A 13,329-nucleotide genomic window follows, 5' to 3' on the forward strand; every position below is an offset into this window, starting at 1 on the left:
TGTGCTGATTCTAGTAGATACCTAACATTAGTAAGAGAAAAAAATAAAATTTTGCCTAGTTACTTCCAATTATTTTTGGAAATAACTAGGTGTTTGAGTAATTACTATACAATTCATGTAGAAAACAAAGATAAACTGAGTATGTGTTCAGATTTCTATGCAGTGAATGCCATTTCAGGGATTGTTCAGTTAATTCCTCTTATATTTAAATTAATGAAGTCCAGTTTTGCAAAGCAGCCTTAAATATGAGGTCATTTTATCGCCATCAATATGAGTTAAATTGCCAACAAAAACAATGGTGTTAGAGAATGGAATTCAGTCTTCTTTACTAACACCTTAATGTATCAGAGAGTTCATGGGATCTCACATATAGTAAAGAATACTACCTGTTTCTCCTCATTTTTTTTCACATAATTACTTAACAGTGACCATGGGTGAGGTAATGTCACTGTGAAAATAAATTTATGAAAAGTTTTAACCATGCATCTCACTGCAAAGTCATATAATTGCAGAATCATAGTACTATAAATTGTGTTATGGTATCTAATGGGAAAAGTCAATGGAGACTTTAGAGGGGAATACACTTCACTCATGCTTTTTGGACAAAAGCAACTGGATTTTTTTTTACTCAATTCAAGGATTACTTTCATCTGAGATACCCCACAGATACAGTCTGTTATCCTCCATGGAAGCCTCATTTTGCTTTAATCAACCACCTCAGAGTAACAGAATGTGAAACTCCTTAATGCTTCTCATTGTCAGCTGTACTCAGCATCAATTTGAAATGCCCACCTGATTCTGCTATCTCTAGCAAGTCAATTTAACCATGTTGCCAGGTCTGTACTAAAGTCATTCATGCTGGCCAAACAGACTACCTGAATGCATGAAAGTAGAACCTACAGCTTGTCTGCCTCTGGGAGCTCATGTTTTTCTACATCTCTGCTCCAATAAAGTACAGAGAGCGAGCTTTTTGATCTTCCCTTCCAGTCTCCTAGTATGGTAGAAGAATTTGAGGCTTTTCTTGCTTTGAGACCAAAATATTATCAGGAAGGTAAAATTTTGAGATAAAGTTTCCTGAGAGGATTCAGATGGAAGGGAAAAGAGAGATGGCTTTTTCTCAGGTAAATGAATGTATGGAGGTGAGATTTGTTGCCTGTTCTCCTACAAATGCTTCTTTTGCAGTGATTCCAAACCTTTACATTACCTCTCAGTTTTTACAAGGCTTTATTCTTCTTTTTCTGATTCAGTCAAGGTAAAGTTTTTTGAATGAATGTCACATGAGTGTATGCTTCTTTCCACTACTTTCTCACTTTATTTTTTCAAAATAAATTCTCTGCATTAATGTATAGTATAACCATTTGATATACAAAATTACGTGCATAGCCATGTCCTGCTGAAGATGGAATCGAATCATCCCATAAAAATTAAAAAGAAACCATGTTCCATGATCCTTTTGCCAGGTATCTGCTCAATATAGACTATTCCAAGAAAGAGGCACTGTGAAAAAGGATGGTATGTCTTCCTGACAATGGATAATGTTTAGAGTAGTATTTCTATGAAATTATAATGTGTTATATACTATGCTGAAGTGTTCAAATGTAATACAAACTTCCAAATGAAATTTTCCAGTCGTAAGGTGGTACAAAATTATCCTATTAGGAAAATTTTCTTCTGTTTATTATTCTGTTTTGTGACTAGATTCAAAGAGGCTATTCCATTGTTTATCTTTGCTAGTTACTAACCTTACAGTGAACTTGCAATGCCCTTCCATTGTGCTGACATCTGCTAACAATCACTCCCCTGGGAGCTGATGCAATATTATATCCTATGGTTATAGTACATTTTTTGATCAAAGGAACTAATGGAGAACTGGTTGGCAAAATGTATTTATATTTATGTGGATTTCACAAACAATCAAAAAGTTTCAACATGGAAAATTAAAGTGATTGGAGTTGAAGTGTCTTCAGTAATAACCAAAAGTACTAATCTGCATGCAGGGATGGGATTATTTAGTTACAGCATTTGCATGAGAATCCAAAGGAAGCATATTCACTGTTTAAAATAAACTTAAGGGAGAATCTAATCATTTGTCTCACTGCAAAACTGTAAAATAGTGGAATTTCAGAATGGAACATGGAAATAAAAAGAATGCCTATGGGGAGACATTAATGAGGCATCAGTTTCCTGCTGGGCCTTGGCTGTAGGCAAGTGTATTACTTACCCAGTGTGAGAAATGTTTTCAGCTGGGACTCTTCCTCAGGCTTCATCCACTATTTCAAATACGGGTGTCAGTCAGGTTTTAATTAAAGAACTCAGGGAAATGCAATATGAGGAAGGAGTCACTACAACTTCTTACAGCTGTATTCAGAGCAAATTTAAAATGTCTGTGCACAGTATAGAGCAGAGCACTGAAGCCACATACCCAGGTTGTTGAGATTTCCACAATCTGCTGGAATAGTGGACATCCCAATGCAAGAGAGGAGAAGCTAAGTTTTGATCTATCTGTAAAAGTTCATGGTTTCTGCATCCCTGCTGTATCCTAAGTCACAGATTGTGGATATTTTTACCTGCTTTCTGGTCTCTGAGTGTGGTAGCATTGAATGCAGGTGCTGCTACATTTTCTCACAGAATAGTATCAGACAGGTGAAACTTTAAGATAAACTTCCTGACAATACCCAAAAGATGGGACAAACAGATGGCATGGTCTCAGGTAAATGTTTGCACAAGGATGGGACAGGTTGACATTTCACATATAAATGCTTCATTTGCAGAGCTCTCAACCCTCATGATAGTTCCTCATTGTAAGAAAATAATATTTTTATATTTTGTTATATTTTTGAAATAAATTCTGTATTATCACTGTTTTCTGTTCTATATCCTGCTTTCCCCTCTTTCCTGCCTTTTTTATTTCCCAGTATGACTTATCTACATCAGTTCATGACCTGAAATATTGACAGATTTTCTAATATTAGAGATGAATATTGAAACTCAATTGATACAGAGGGCAACTTCCAACATTACTTATCACTGAGAAAAGTCATTTATTTCATGAAATGTTTAGATGTTGGGCACTTTGATCTCATGAAAATGTCACAACATCCTCCCACTTAATGTATAACATTTGAAAATTGCAGATTGATTACTGATAGCACAGAGAGTTCTTTAGTTAAATACTGTTTCCTGGGGCAAATAAGGACTCAAACCAACATAACAAAGAAAAATTGAATTTTCACTTCAGAATCCATTGACTTTCAAGGATGTGGCCATCAGTTTCTCCAAGGAAGAATGGGAATGTCTGGACACAGCTCAGAGAAATTTATACAGAGAGGTCATGTTGGAGAACTACAGCAACCTGGTTTCTGTAGGTGAGAATAAATTCTTTCATGACTGCTGCTTAGCCCTAGGAATATGTAACAGCTTGTGTTAGCACTTTGAATTGTTTTCTATCAATGAATTCCAGCTTCGAAATATTCCTATATATTGATAAGTGTAATATACACTGAAATTTTTCTTATTCTAAATGGTCTTTTAATTAAGCCAAATACTCCCTTTAATCCCATATGTTGTTTATTTGCAGTCACTTGGTAGCAATAATGTGTGAATGCAGTTTGATTCCAACAGTTTTATTTATTTATTTATTTATTTATTTATTTATTTATTTGGTTTTTCGAGACAGGGTTTCTCTGTGTAGCTTTCGCCTTTCCTGGAACTCACTTTGGAGACCAGGCTGGCCTCGAACTCACAGAGATCCGCCTGGCTCTGCCTCCCGAGTGCTAGGATTAAAGGCGTGCGCCACCACCGCCCGGCAGTTTTATTTTTAAAATGGGGAAATGTATGGAAAGTTTAATGGAATGTTCCCAAGGCCAGCCCTGAGAAAATTCCTCCCAGAATCGTGTGCAAGATGCTCCATCTAGTGTAGGGTATCTGAGGAAAAAGAAATATACATATACCTTACTCCTTGTCGATTTACTTTTTTCCTCTAGGACAAAATTCTATATATATAGCTTCCGTTCCATCCTGAGTCTTGGTTCCTCTTTGTATCTACTTTGTCTGTCCTGAGAAGCCCCAGGAATTACTAAGCCCTTATGCTTTTGACCTCATCTTCATCCTCTGTTCCTTTGTCCTTCATCTCTCCTTTCTAGCTCCTTACTACTGACTCTCAGAAAATTCTTCAAGAAATCGGCCTTACCCTCTACAGAATCTCTGTCTTCTTCTCTTCTCTCTAGCAACATGGATGTGTGTCAGACAGGAATGCTGTACCACCTATCACTTCATCTGGATGTACAAAAACCTCCTGTATTCTCAGTCAATTGCTCTGGAATGCTACTAGGCCTGAAGACAAGGAATAGTCTGAGCTAATTCCTGTTCCCTGCTAATCCTTCAGTTCTTTGTTTGGGGTGATCATAGCTAAAGGGGAGATTTGCAGAAGGCAGATACCCAATTCAAATACTAAAAAGAGAGCAGGGATCTCAGAGGCAGAAAGCCATAATAAATGGCTTTTCTCTTGAAGGACAACCTTGGTCAGTCAAGGTATAGCTTATTATGTAGAGCTGGACTCCCTATTTCATATTCTTGTGGCTCACCACAAAAGTTGAATGTATACAAAATTAAAATTATAGATTTCTTAAAAGTCTACAACACCTGTCACCTATGCACTAATAAGAGTTCAATTATGAGTCTTTTCTTATGTAACTACATATCTACTGAGTATAAGCCTGTGTTAGAACCCAACTCTTTTCCACATCATGCAAAGAAATTATGGTGTCTCTTCTAATTCACAGGCCTCTCTGTATCAAAACCGGAGCTAGTCACCTGTCTTGAACAGAACAAAGAACCTTGGATTGTGAATATAGAGCTAGCAGAAGACACAGAACCAGGTAAGGTGGAAGGAAACAGTTTATATGTAGAGTACAAACTAAAGAAAAACCATAACTGTAGTGGGATTAGCCTAGGTCCTCACTACAAGCAATGACTGAGAATTTCATTTAGAATTGTGTACTAGGATCTAGCACACAGAGAATTTTACATTATCTTCTCTCATTTCATGATAATGGTGATTAGATGAAATTTAGTATGTCAATAGCAATTTGACAATGTATGTGGGGATTTATTTTGTGTTTTAATAAATGTCTGAATTTTTCTCCTGTATGATAGTGATCCTAGTTTTTTTCTGTATTTTTGTGAAAATTATCACACTATATCTGGATCAATTTAATTTTATTTCTTTTACCTCTTTGCATACTATCCCTTTACCACACCAACCCAATGTCATGATTCCTGCACCCCATCTCATTCTCTCTATCAAAGAAGAGAAAATACATTAAAAAAAATCAAGGAATATTTGTGCTGGCCAACTGGTTCTGAACACAAGACTTTGAGTATGATTGATATACCCTGGTTTTACTCAATTGAAAACCAGATTTTCTTACTTCTGGAAGCCAGGGACAATACAAACATTCTTGTCCAAAAGTTTTGTCTTTGGGCCTACTTTCCATTGTATAAGTTGAGATTTTGTCTGTTTTGACTTTTTATGGGTTTTGACCTTACTGTCATATACTTGGTGATTGTATGGCCATTGGTCCTAAGATTTTTGTAAACTTTTTCTTCCCTAGAGTCATTTACAATTTCTTGACTTTACATTCTCTCTGCATCCATTTCTTCATAAGTGTCTGAACCCTGATGCAAGGGTTAAGATAAAGGAATCGAAGACAGGGCTCATTTCTAAAAAATCTGCATATTACACTTCTCTAGTGAAGGATGAGTGATGTACAAATCTATAGGTATAAGAATATAGCATTAGTTTAATGCCATGTTCACTAAGCAGAATATTCATAGTTTTCTTACGTTGGATTCATGACCAATTTGGTCTCAGTTTTTGGCTACATTAACCTTATGGTACATGTTCCAACAATGGAATGGGCTTTATGGCAATGTTTTAAATATGTGAGCCTTATCATTGGGTTCTGGGTGGTAACTAATCACAAAGGCAATACATGCTATGTTTTGTTGTCACACAAAAAAACAATGCAACCCATTATTTATATAGGAGACTTTATTTGTTGGATTTGATCTAAAGTTTGGGTATTTACTACACCATTGTACAGTAATGACACTTAAATAGTTTTTAGTCATGTACATGTTTTATCAAGCTTCTACAGAAGTATGATTCCCTATGTTTCTTCAAAAGATTTCTAATGTGGTTCATAAAGATAAAGATGCTTTCCTTCAAATCTGATGATCAAAGTTCAATAACCAAGACACAGACAGTGAAAAGAGGTTTATTAAAACTACCATCTAATCATATATATGCCCACATATATACAGTCAATAAATATATAAATATATTTCTAAGATTATCATGGAAAGGACTATAATCTTTGTTATTCCACTTTGTGTTTGCTTTTCTACACTACTCTATCATAATTTTCATGATGTAATACTGTTTTAATTTCTCTGTTTTTTAAACAGTACTGTTTTTAATTATCCATTCTGTGGAAAAAACCTATATCCCCATTGGCCCCATACCAACAACCTAAACTCTGTAGAAAACATAGGGACCAAAACCTTGAAAGCTAGCATCCACAAATTTGAGAAAATATGCAGTATTTGTCTTTCTGGGTTAAGTTACTTAGGATAATTCTTCTTGGTTCCATCTGTTTACCCACAATATGTATAATATCAAAAACAAATGAATGAATTACTTAGCATGTACCCTAACAGAGATAAATCAAGTGACCTAAATAATTTATCATATCACATGTTATGAAGTTAAATAGAAGGAATAATAAAAATCTCTCAACTAAAGAAAGTCAAATGGATTTAGCTAAAGAAAGCCAAATGGATTCAGAACAGAATCCCACCAGACCATCAGAGAAGCACTAACACCAATACATTTCTAATTATATGACAAAATGGAATATTTCCATTTCAAGAATACCTCTAAATAATTATGTACTAGGATCAAGGTGGCTTCATCCAAGAGATGCTAATGGGAATCAACATGAGTAAACCAATACACAGAATACATTTGGAAAACTGACTATATGAAAGTGATCAATTATTCTCTTCACTAAATGCAGAAAATGATTTTGACAAAGTACATCATCCCTTCATTATAAAAATTCAGTAGTGGGAGGAACATATCTCCATATAATAGAATATGTTTATTACAGGGTAATTACCAATATAATCATTCTAAATGGAGAAAACTCAAAACAATTCTTCTAAAATTGGGAAAATAAAGAATACTCACTCTGTCCATACCTGTTTTATGTTCTGATTAAATTCTTAAGTGTCAGTCTAAGATTATGTGAAGTTCAAGGGGATACAGATAGGAAAGAATAAAGTCATAATATCCTCATTACACATAACATTTATTTTATACCAAAAACTTTGATTCTTATGCTTTTGTGCTAAGGTTGATGCTACTCTCTGGTTCTTTTGTGTGGTATTGTCAGCCTGGAAGTCATTACTTCCCTTATGTCTCACATTTATGTGATGCAGAATTGCAGGAAAATACAGAATAATATATTTTCTTGAGGAATTATCAGACAACCTTTGTGTTATTTGTCTCTCAATCCTCTTTCACCATTTCCACAGACATGTTTTCCATTATAACTGAAGAACCATCCAGAATTTTTTTTCACCAATTTGTAGTGTCCCTGTATCTCAAATCCTTAACCAAGGAACTATGGAAATCTAATGAATGGTGTAACAAGGAGAATTATCCTCTGTTATGGATTATCCTCATTATTGCTTGTCTAATGCAAAATGGATAGACCTGAAATGATATAATCATTAAGAATAAATCTGGAATAATATTTTGTAATTATAGGTAATTGATATATATATATTATACTATATGTTTGCTTTTTTAAAATATACACATAAATACATATGAGTAACAATTATCAAATGGAGTTTATATTATTTATTTGGGGATATGGAAAGAGTTGAAAGGAAAGAAGCAGGGATAAGTCTGAAATGAAATGATATATTTAAATTAAATTTACATTTAAAAATTGTTAATTTCACATGTAAACTCTGAGTTATGATATTTTACTTTGAAATAGGATTTTACATTTCAGTCAACTTTGAAACTCTAAATTTTATTCATTTGGTCATTTATCAACTTGTTTTTGCTGTTTTTTATGTTCTTTTGGGACAATATTTCTCTGTGTAACTGTCCTGGGTGTCCTGAAATTTGCTCTTTAGTCCAGGCTGGCCTTGTATTCAAAGAGATTTGCATGCCTCGGCCTCCAGAGTTCTGAGATTAAAGCTTCTGTCTCCTGAGTGCTGGGACTAGGGGCATGTGCCACCACTGTCCAGCTTGCTTTTTTGTGTTTTTGAATCCAAACATATTAGAGATCTAAGACTTTGGAAAAACAGATTGTAATGTACTCTGGCCACCATTCAAAGTCGGCATTCAAGTCAGTGAAGAACACTTTAAGAAAAAGTCAGACTGTGATTCACATTGAAGGGCCATATGGGGTGGTTCTATCAGTTAGTTACACTAGGACAGGAAATACTGAGGCCAAGATCAAGGTTTGCTTTGCTGACAAGTACTTTTACAAGGGAGAAACCCATCCATCTTAATGTTGCCCAGGGCAACTTTGCCTAATTGACTCTATTGGCTTTTATTATTGCTTGAACATATAATTTACTTTTCTTACCTTTCCTTTTTTGAGACAGGATCTGTAACCATGTAGCCCTGGTTGGCCAGGAAATGAATAGGTAGATCAGGACAGCCTCATAACCATAGATAATCACCTGCCTCTGCCTCTGCCTCTGCCTTCCAAATGCTGAGATGAAAGGCCAGTCTTTTATCAGTTTAAGATATTCTTAGGCATCTGAAAATTTGAAAGACCTATAGAATTATCAATGTAATTGTGGGGATTTTGAAACTTTCTCTCCTCATATACATAAAGCTCTGTGGATCTGACAGGCATATTTTTTTCATGATCATTTTATTCTTTTCTTTTCAATAATTACTGTCCCTGAGTAACATATTAACATGTATTAAATAATTAATACATAAAATCTATATATGAAATTTTTATTACTATTACTTTATCATTTATCTGCTTAGAAAGGATATTTTGATTTAAATTGATAATGCAATTTCCAAATAAACAGAATATTTTTAATAATGGCTAATAGTTTCATTTTGTATTCTAACAATTGTATTCACAATTGTTGGTTACATGACATGATTAAAGAAGACCTTTTCAAATTTTACATATTATAAAATACAAGTTCATGAAATGGCCTTCTCCATGTTCATCATGTTTGGACATTAATTCCTTATGGAAGAAGTACTGAAGATTTTTGTGTAATCTTTTTGCTACTAACCTCATATTGGTGTCATTTTATAAAAAAGTTTCTATATTATTATTGTCTAATTCTACACAGTTAGATAATTATTGCCTTTCATTTCTTCCAACTCTCTTTTGTTATCCCATTCAGGAGTCATTCACAAAAGAGTGTACCCAGGATTCTTACCAAAGAGAAATATCAGGTCAGCTTGAAAGTAATAGCCTCGGTGAATTACACATAAGGGAGTTCTCGACATGTAGATCTGACAATGAAAAGCACGAATCATGTGCTGATGGAAATGATCTTTTTGTAGTACCCATAACTGACATTCCTGACAGTATAGATGAAGTTCCACCTTGTCCTAACAAAGCTCACTCTGCATCATTTCCATTCAGAAGCTGCAATTTCCATTCAACTATTCAAAATGCCTCAAGCCACACTGAAGGGAAACAACCAATATTCAAAGCATATAGACAATATTTCACCCACCCTTTAAAATTTGAGGAGAATTCAAGATTCAGTGTTGGACAAAATCATAAGAAATTTGGGAGGAGTTACAGGAGATGCCCAGACCTCTTTAGAATTAACATGGTTCATACTAGAGAAAAAATTTACAAATGTAAAAAATGTGGAAAGTTGTTTTCTACATTTTCAGTACTTGAGGAGCATCATAAAATCCACATGACAAAAGAATCATACAAATGTCCAGAGCATGACAGGTTCCATTCCCATGAATCAAAATATAGAACTCATTGTAAAATCCACACTGAAGAGAATGCTTTTAATTGTACAGAGTATGCCAAGTCGTTTGCCCATGGGTTTTCTCTTCATCTTCCTCAGAGAAGTGATTCAGGAGAAAAACCTTTCATATGTGAAGCATGTGGCAAGTCTTTTACTCAGAGTTCAACACTTCATATTCATCAGAGGAGCCACACTGGAGAGAAATCTTATAGATGTAAGGAATGTGGCAAGTCATTTAACAAGGCCTCGAATTTTAAAATTCATCAGAGGAGCCACATTGGAGAGAAACTTTACAAATGTCATATATGTGACAAGTCATTTACACAGAGCTCAACAGTTCAAAATCATAAAAGAATACATACTGGATTGAAGCCTTACAAATGTAAGGTATGTGGAAAGTCCTTTACTCATAGCTCAACACTTAAAGTTCATCAAAGATTACACACTGGAGAAAAACCTCATAAATGCACTGTATGTGGAAAGTCCTTTATTGTAGTCCCAAAACTTAAAGTTCATCAAAGAATACACACTGGAGAAAAACCATACAAATGTTCAGATTGTGGCAAGTCCTTTACTCATAGTTCACCACTTCAAATTCATCAAAGAATGCACACTCGAGAGAAACCTTACCAATGTAAAGAATGTGGAATGTCTTTTATTCTAGGGTCAAAACTTAAAGTTCATCAAAGAATACACACTGGAGAAAAACCTTACAAATGTTCAGATTGTGGAAAGTCCTTTACTCAGTATTCAAATCTTCATGTTCATCAAAGAATACACACTGGAGAGAAACCCTATAAATGTTCAGATTGTGGCAAGTCCTTTACTAGGAGGTCAACACTTCATTTTCATCAAAGAATACACACTGGAGAGAAACCTTATAAATGTTCAGATTGTGGCAAGTCCTTTACTTGGTGGTCAACACTTCATGTTCATCAAAGAATACACACGGGAGAAAAACCTTACAAATGTTCAGATTGTGGAAAGTCCTTTACTCAGTATTCAAATCTTCATGTTCATCAAAGAACACACACGGGAGAGAAATCTTATAAATGTTCAGATTGTGGCAAGTCCTTTACTCAGAGGTCAATATTTCATGTTCATCGAAGAATACACACTGGAGAGAAACCTTATAAATGTTCAGATTGTGGCAAGTCCTTTACTCGGAGGTCAACACTACATGTTCATCAAAGAATACACACTGGAGAGAAACCTTATAAATGTTCAGATTGTGGCAACTCCTTTACTAGGAGGTCAACACTTCATGTTCATCAAAGAATACACACTGGAGAGAAACCTTATAACTGTTCAGATTGTGGCAAGTCCTTTTCTCAGAGGTCAACACTTCATGTTCATCAAAGAATACACACGGGAGAAAAACCTTACAAATGTTTAGATTGTGGAAAGTACTTCACTCATAGGTCAAGTTTTTATATTCATCAAAGAATACATACAGGAGTAAAACCTTAGAGATGTAAAGAATGTGACAAGTTCATTGGGCAGATCTCACATCTACAAAGACATCCCAAACTCCACACAGGAGGAAAACATTACAGATGTAAAGAATGTGGCAAGTACTTTAATGGGCCTCAACACTTCAAGTCCTTCAAAGAATCCAAAATGGAGAAGAAAATTAAAAATATACCTATAGTGACAAATCCTTTGACCATGATTCACATATTCAAGGCTACTAAAGACCCATTGAAGGCAGAACCCGTAAAATTGTAATGAATGTGCTATGTGTTATATTCTTTTCCTATGGATAAACTCACTAAAACCATACATTGGAGAAAGCTTACAAATACAAAGCATGTGGGTAACCCTTATTTAGGTTTTTAAATCTTGAAGATCCTCACATAATCCATATTAGAGAGAACCCATACAATATCAAGAATTTGGCAAGTGTTACAGAGTCCTCAAATATTCAAGCCTAACGGAGTATCACTAATGGGAAGAAACTTAACACATGTTCAGAATTAAAAAAAAACTTTACAAGGAGCTCAAAACTTAGAACATGTAAGAAACTTTATGAAAGAAACAAACTCAATTGGTAATTATTACTCCAGAACTCATGCAATGAAAGGATTCTCTATAATATGGGTAGTGGAAGGAAAACTTCAGCAAATGTTAAAACCTTACTCAGTGTCAGAAGAGTAACATCAAGAAGCCTTATGCTTGCTGTGATTTTAGAAACATTTTACCAAGAAATAAAATTTATGTTCACAAAAGTCCCTTGGAAAACAATCTACATAGACAGCAATGTGTCAATCAGAATTACACAGTAGTCATATATTAAAATGACATAGGATTAATTTGACAAGATATGAAAGAAATAATAATTTGAAATGTGAAGACTTATGCCAGGATAATTTTATGGATAACTATATCAAGTCAAAGTCTCCGCACAATTTTCTGTATATTTTATGGTACAGGATATTGATCTGAGACTGCTATGGCTTTTATATAAATATTTTGTGTTGCTAATATTTGAGATTTTATGGAATATAATATCAATGGTTTGAACATCAAATCAGCCATTTATTTTTCTCAATTATCAATAAATATAATAAAAATTGTGTTCAATTTCTGCTGCTTTGGAATGTTGGAAATTCATTTTATACTGATATTGTGTAATTAATGCCAGTTACTGCATTACAGAAAATGTCCAAAAAGCATATCATAAAAAGACAAAGTAGATTGTTTTAGGAAAATTATAAAAGATTCAATCATTGGAAGCATATATGGTGAACAACATAAGGTCTGATTAGGTCTGTAAGTGAACTAGAGCTGTTTACATGGGCAGAGCTAGATCAAGGACCATAGACACAGGCACACACAAAAAGGCAAACAAACTTCCCTTCATCGCTTGAGGCTTGGAACATGAAAAATCCTCCTTTGATCTCATGAAAATTTTAATAGTTTGGGCAAAATCTCTCCAGCATAATTTTCTCTTTTCAGAAGTTCAGGCCTTAACAATTCAAGGCTAAAGTGACTGAAAGTACTGAGATGTGCCAAGCATGAGTATGTGCATAGGTCTAGATAGTAACCCTGCCTTTCTTTTATCACCATGCAGTAAATCTTTAACTCTATTCAAACGTAGGTATTACTGATGGCAAAGCTTCTCAGGTGTTGTGGTTTCATCCCAGAGAACAGAGAGCATCTATTCCCAGCTTTTCTTTGGGTCCCATTGTTATATCTGCCTGCCTTTTCTTCATTCTCACACCAATCCACTTAGATGTGTCACTAGAGTCAGACTGGACAGGAAAGCAATAG

General features: G+C 34.7%; 2 protein-coding genes across 2 annotated transcripts; both read left to right on the forward strand.

Moving 5' to 3' along the window:
- The first annotated feature begins 430 nt into the window (after positions 1 to 430).
- LOC128102843 (zinc finger protein 679-like) lies at positions 431 to 5,632 on the forward strand. Its single transcript, XM_052726729.1, has 4 exons — positions 431 to 439; positions 3,239 to 3,365; positions 4,782 to 4,877; positions 5,613 to 5,632. Exons 1-4 carry the CDS (start codon positions 431 to 433, stop codon positions 5,630 to 5,632), a joined length of 252 nt encoding a protein of 83 aa, XP_052582689.1.
- A 4,583-nt stretch (positions 5,633 to 10,215) lies between these two features.
- On the forward strand, positions 10,216 to 12,062 carry LOC128102844 (zinc finger protein 239-like). The gene has a single exon (XM_052726730.1). It carries the CDS (start codon positions 10,663 to 10,665, stop codon positions 11,524 to 11,526), a length of 864 nt encoding a protein of 287 aa, XP_052582690.1. The 5' UTR covers positions 10,216 to 10,662; the 3' UTR covers positions 11,527 to 12,062.
- Positions 12,063 to 13,329: the final 1,267 nt, after the last annotated feature.

Source organism: Peromyscus californicus, unplaced genomic scaffold (genome assembly GCF_007827085.1).
Source record: "Peromyscus californicus insignis strain IS unplaced genomic scaffold, ASM782708v3 Scaffold_80__1_contigs__length_186622, whole genome shotgun sequence".
NCBI lineage: Eukaryota > Metazoa > Chordata > Mammalia > Rodentia > Cricetidae > Peromyscus > Peromyscus californicus.

Excerpts from the sequence above, each read along its gene's own strand:
- LOC128102843 (XM_052726729.1), top strand. Across the intron at positions 3,366-4,781 it reads CAGCAACCTGGTTTCTGTAG|GCCTCTCTGTATCAAAACCG; the intron begins GTGAGAATAAAT and ends TCTAATTCACAG. Across the intron at positions 4,878-5,612 it reads AGCAGAAGACACAGAACCAG|AGTCATTTACAATTTCTTGA; the intron begins GTAAGGTGGAAG and ends TTTCTTCCCTAG.
- LOC128102844 (XM_052726730.1), top strand. The coding sequence starts at position 10,663 with ATGCACACTCGAGAGAAACCTTACCAATGTAAAGAATGTGGAATGTCT.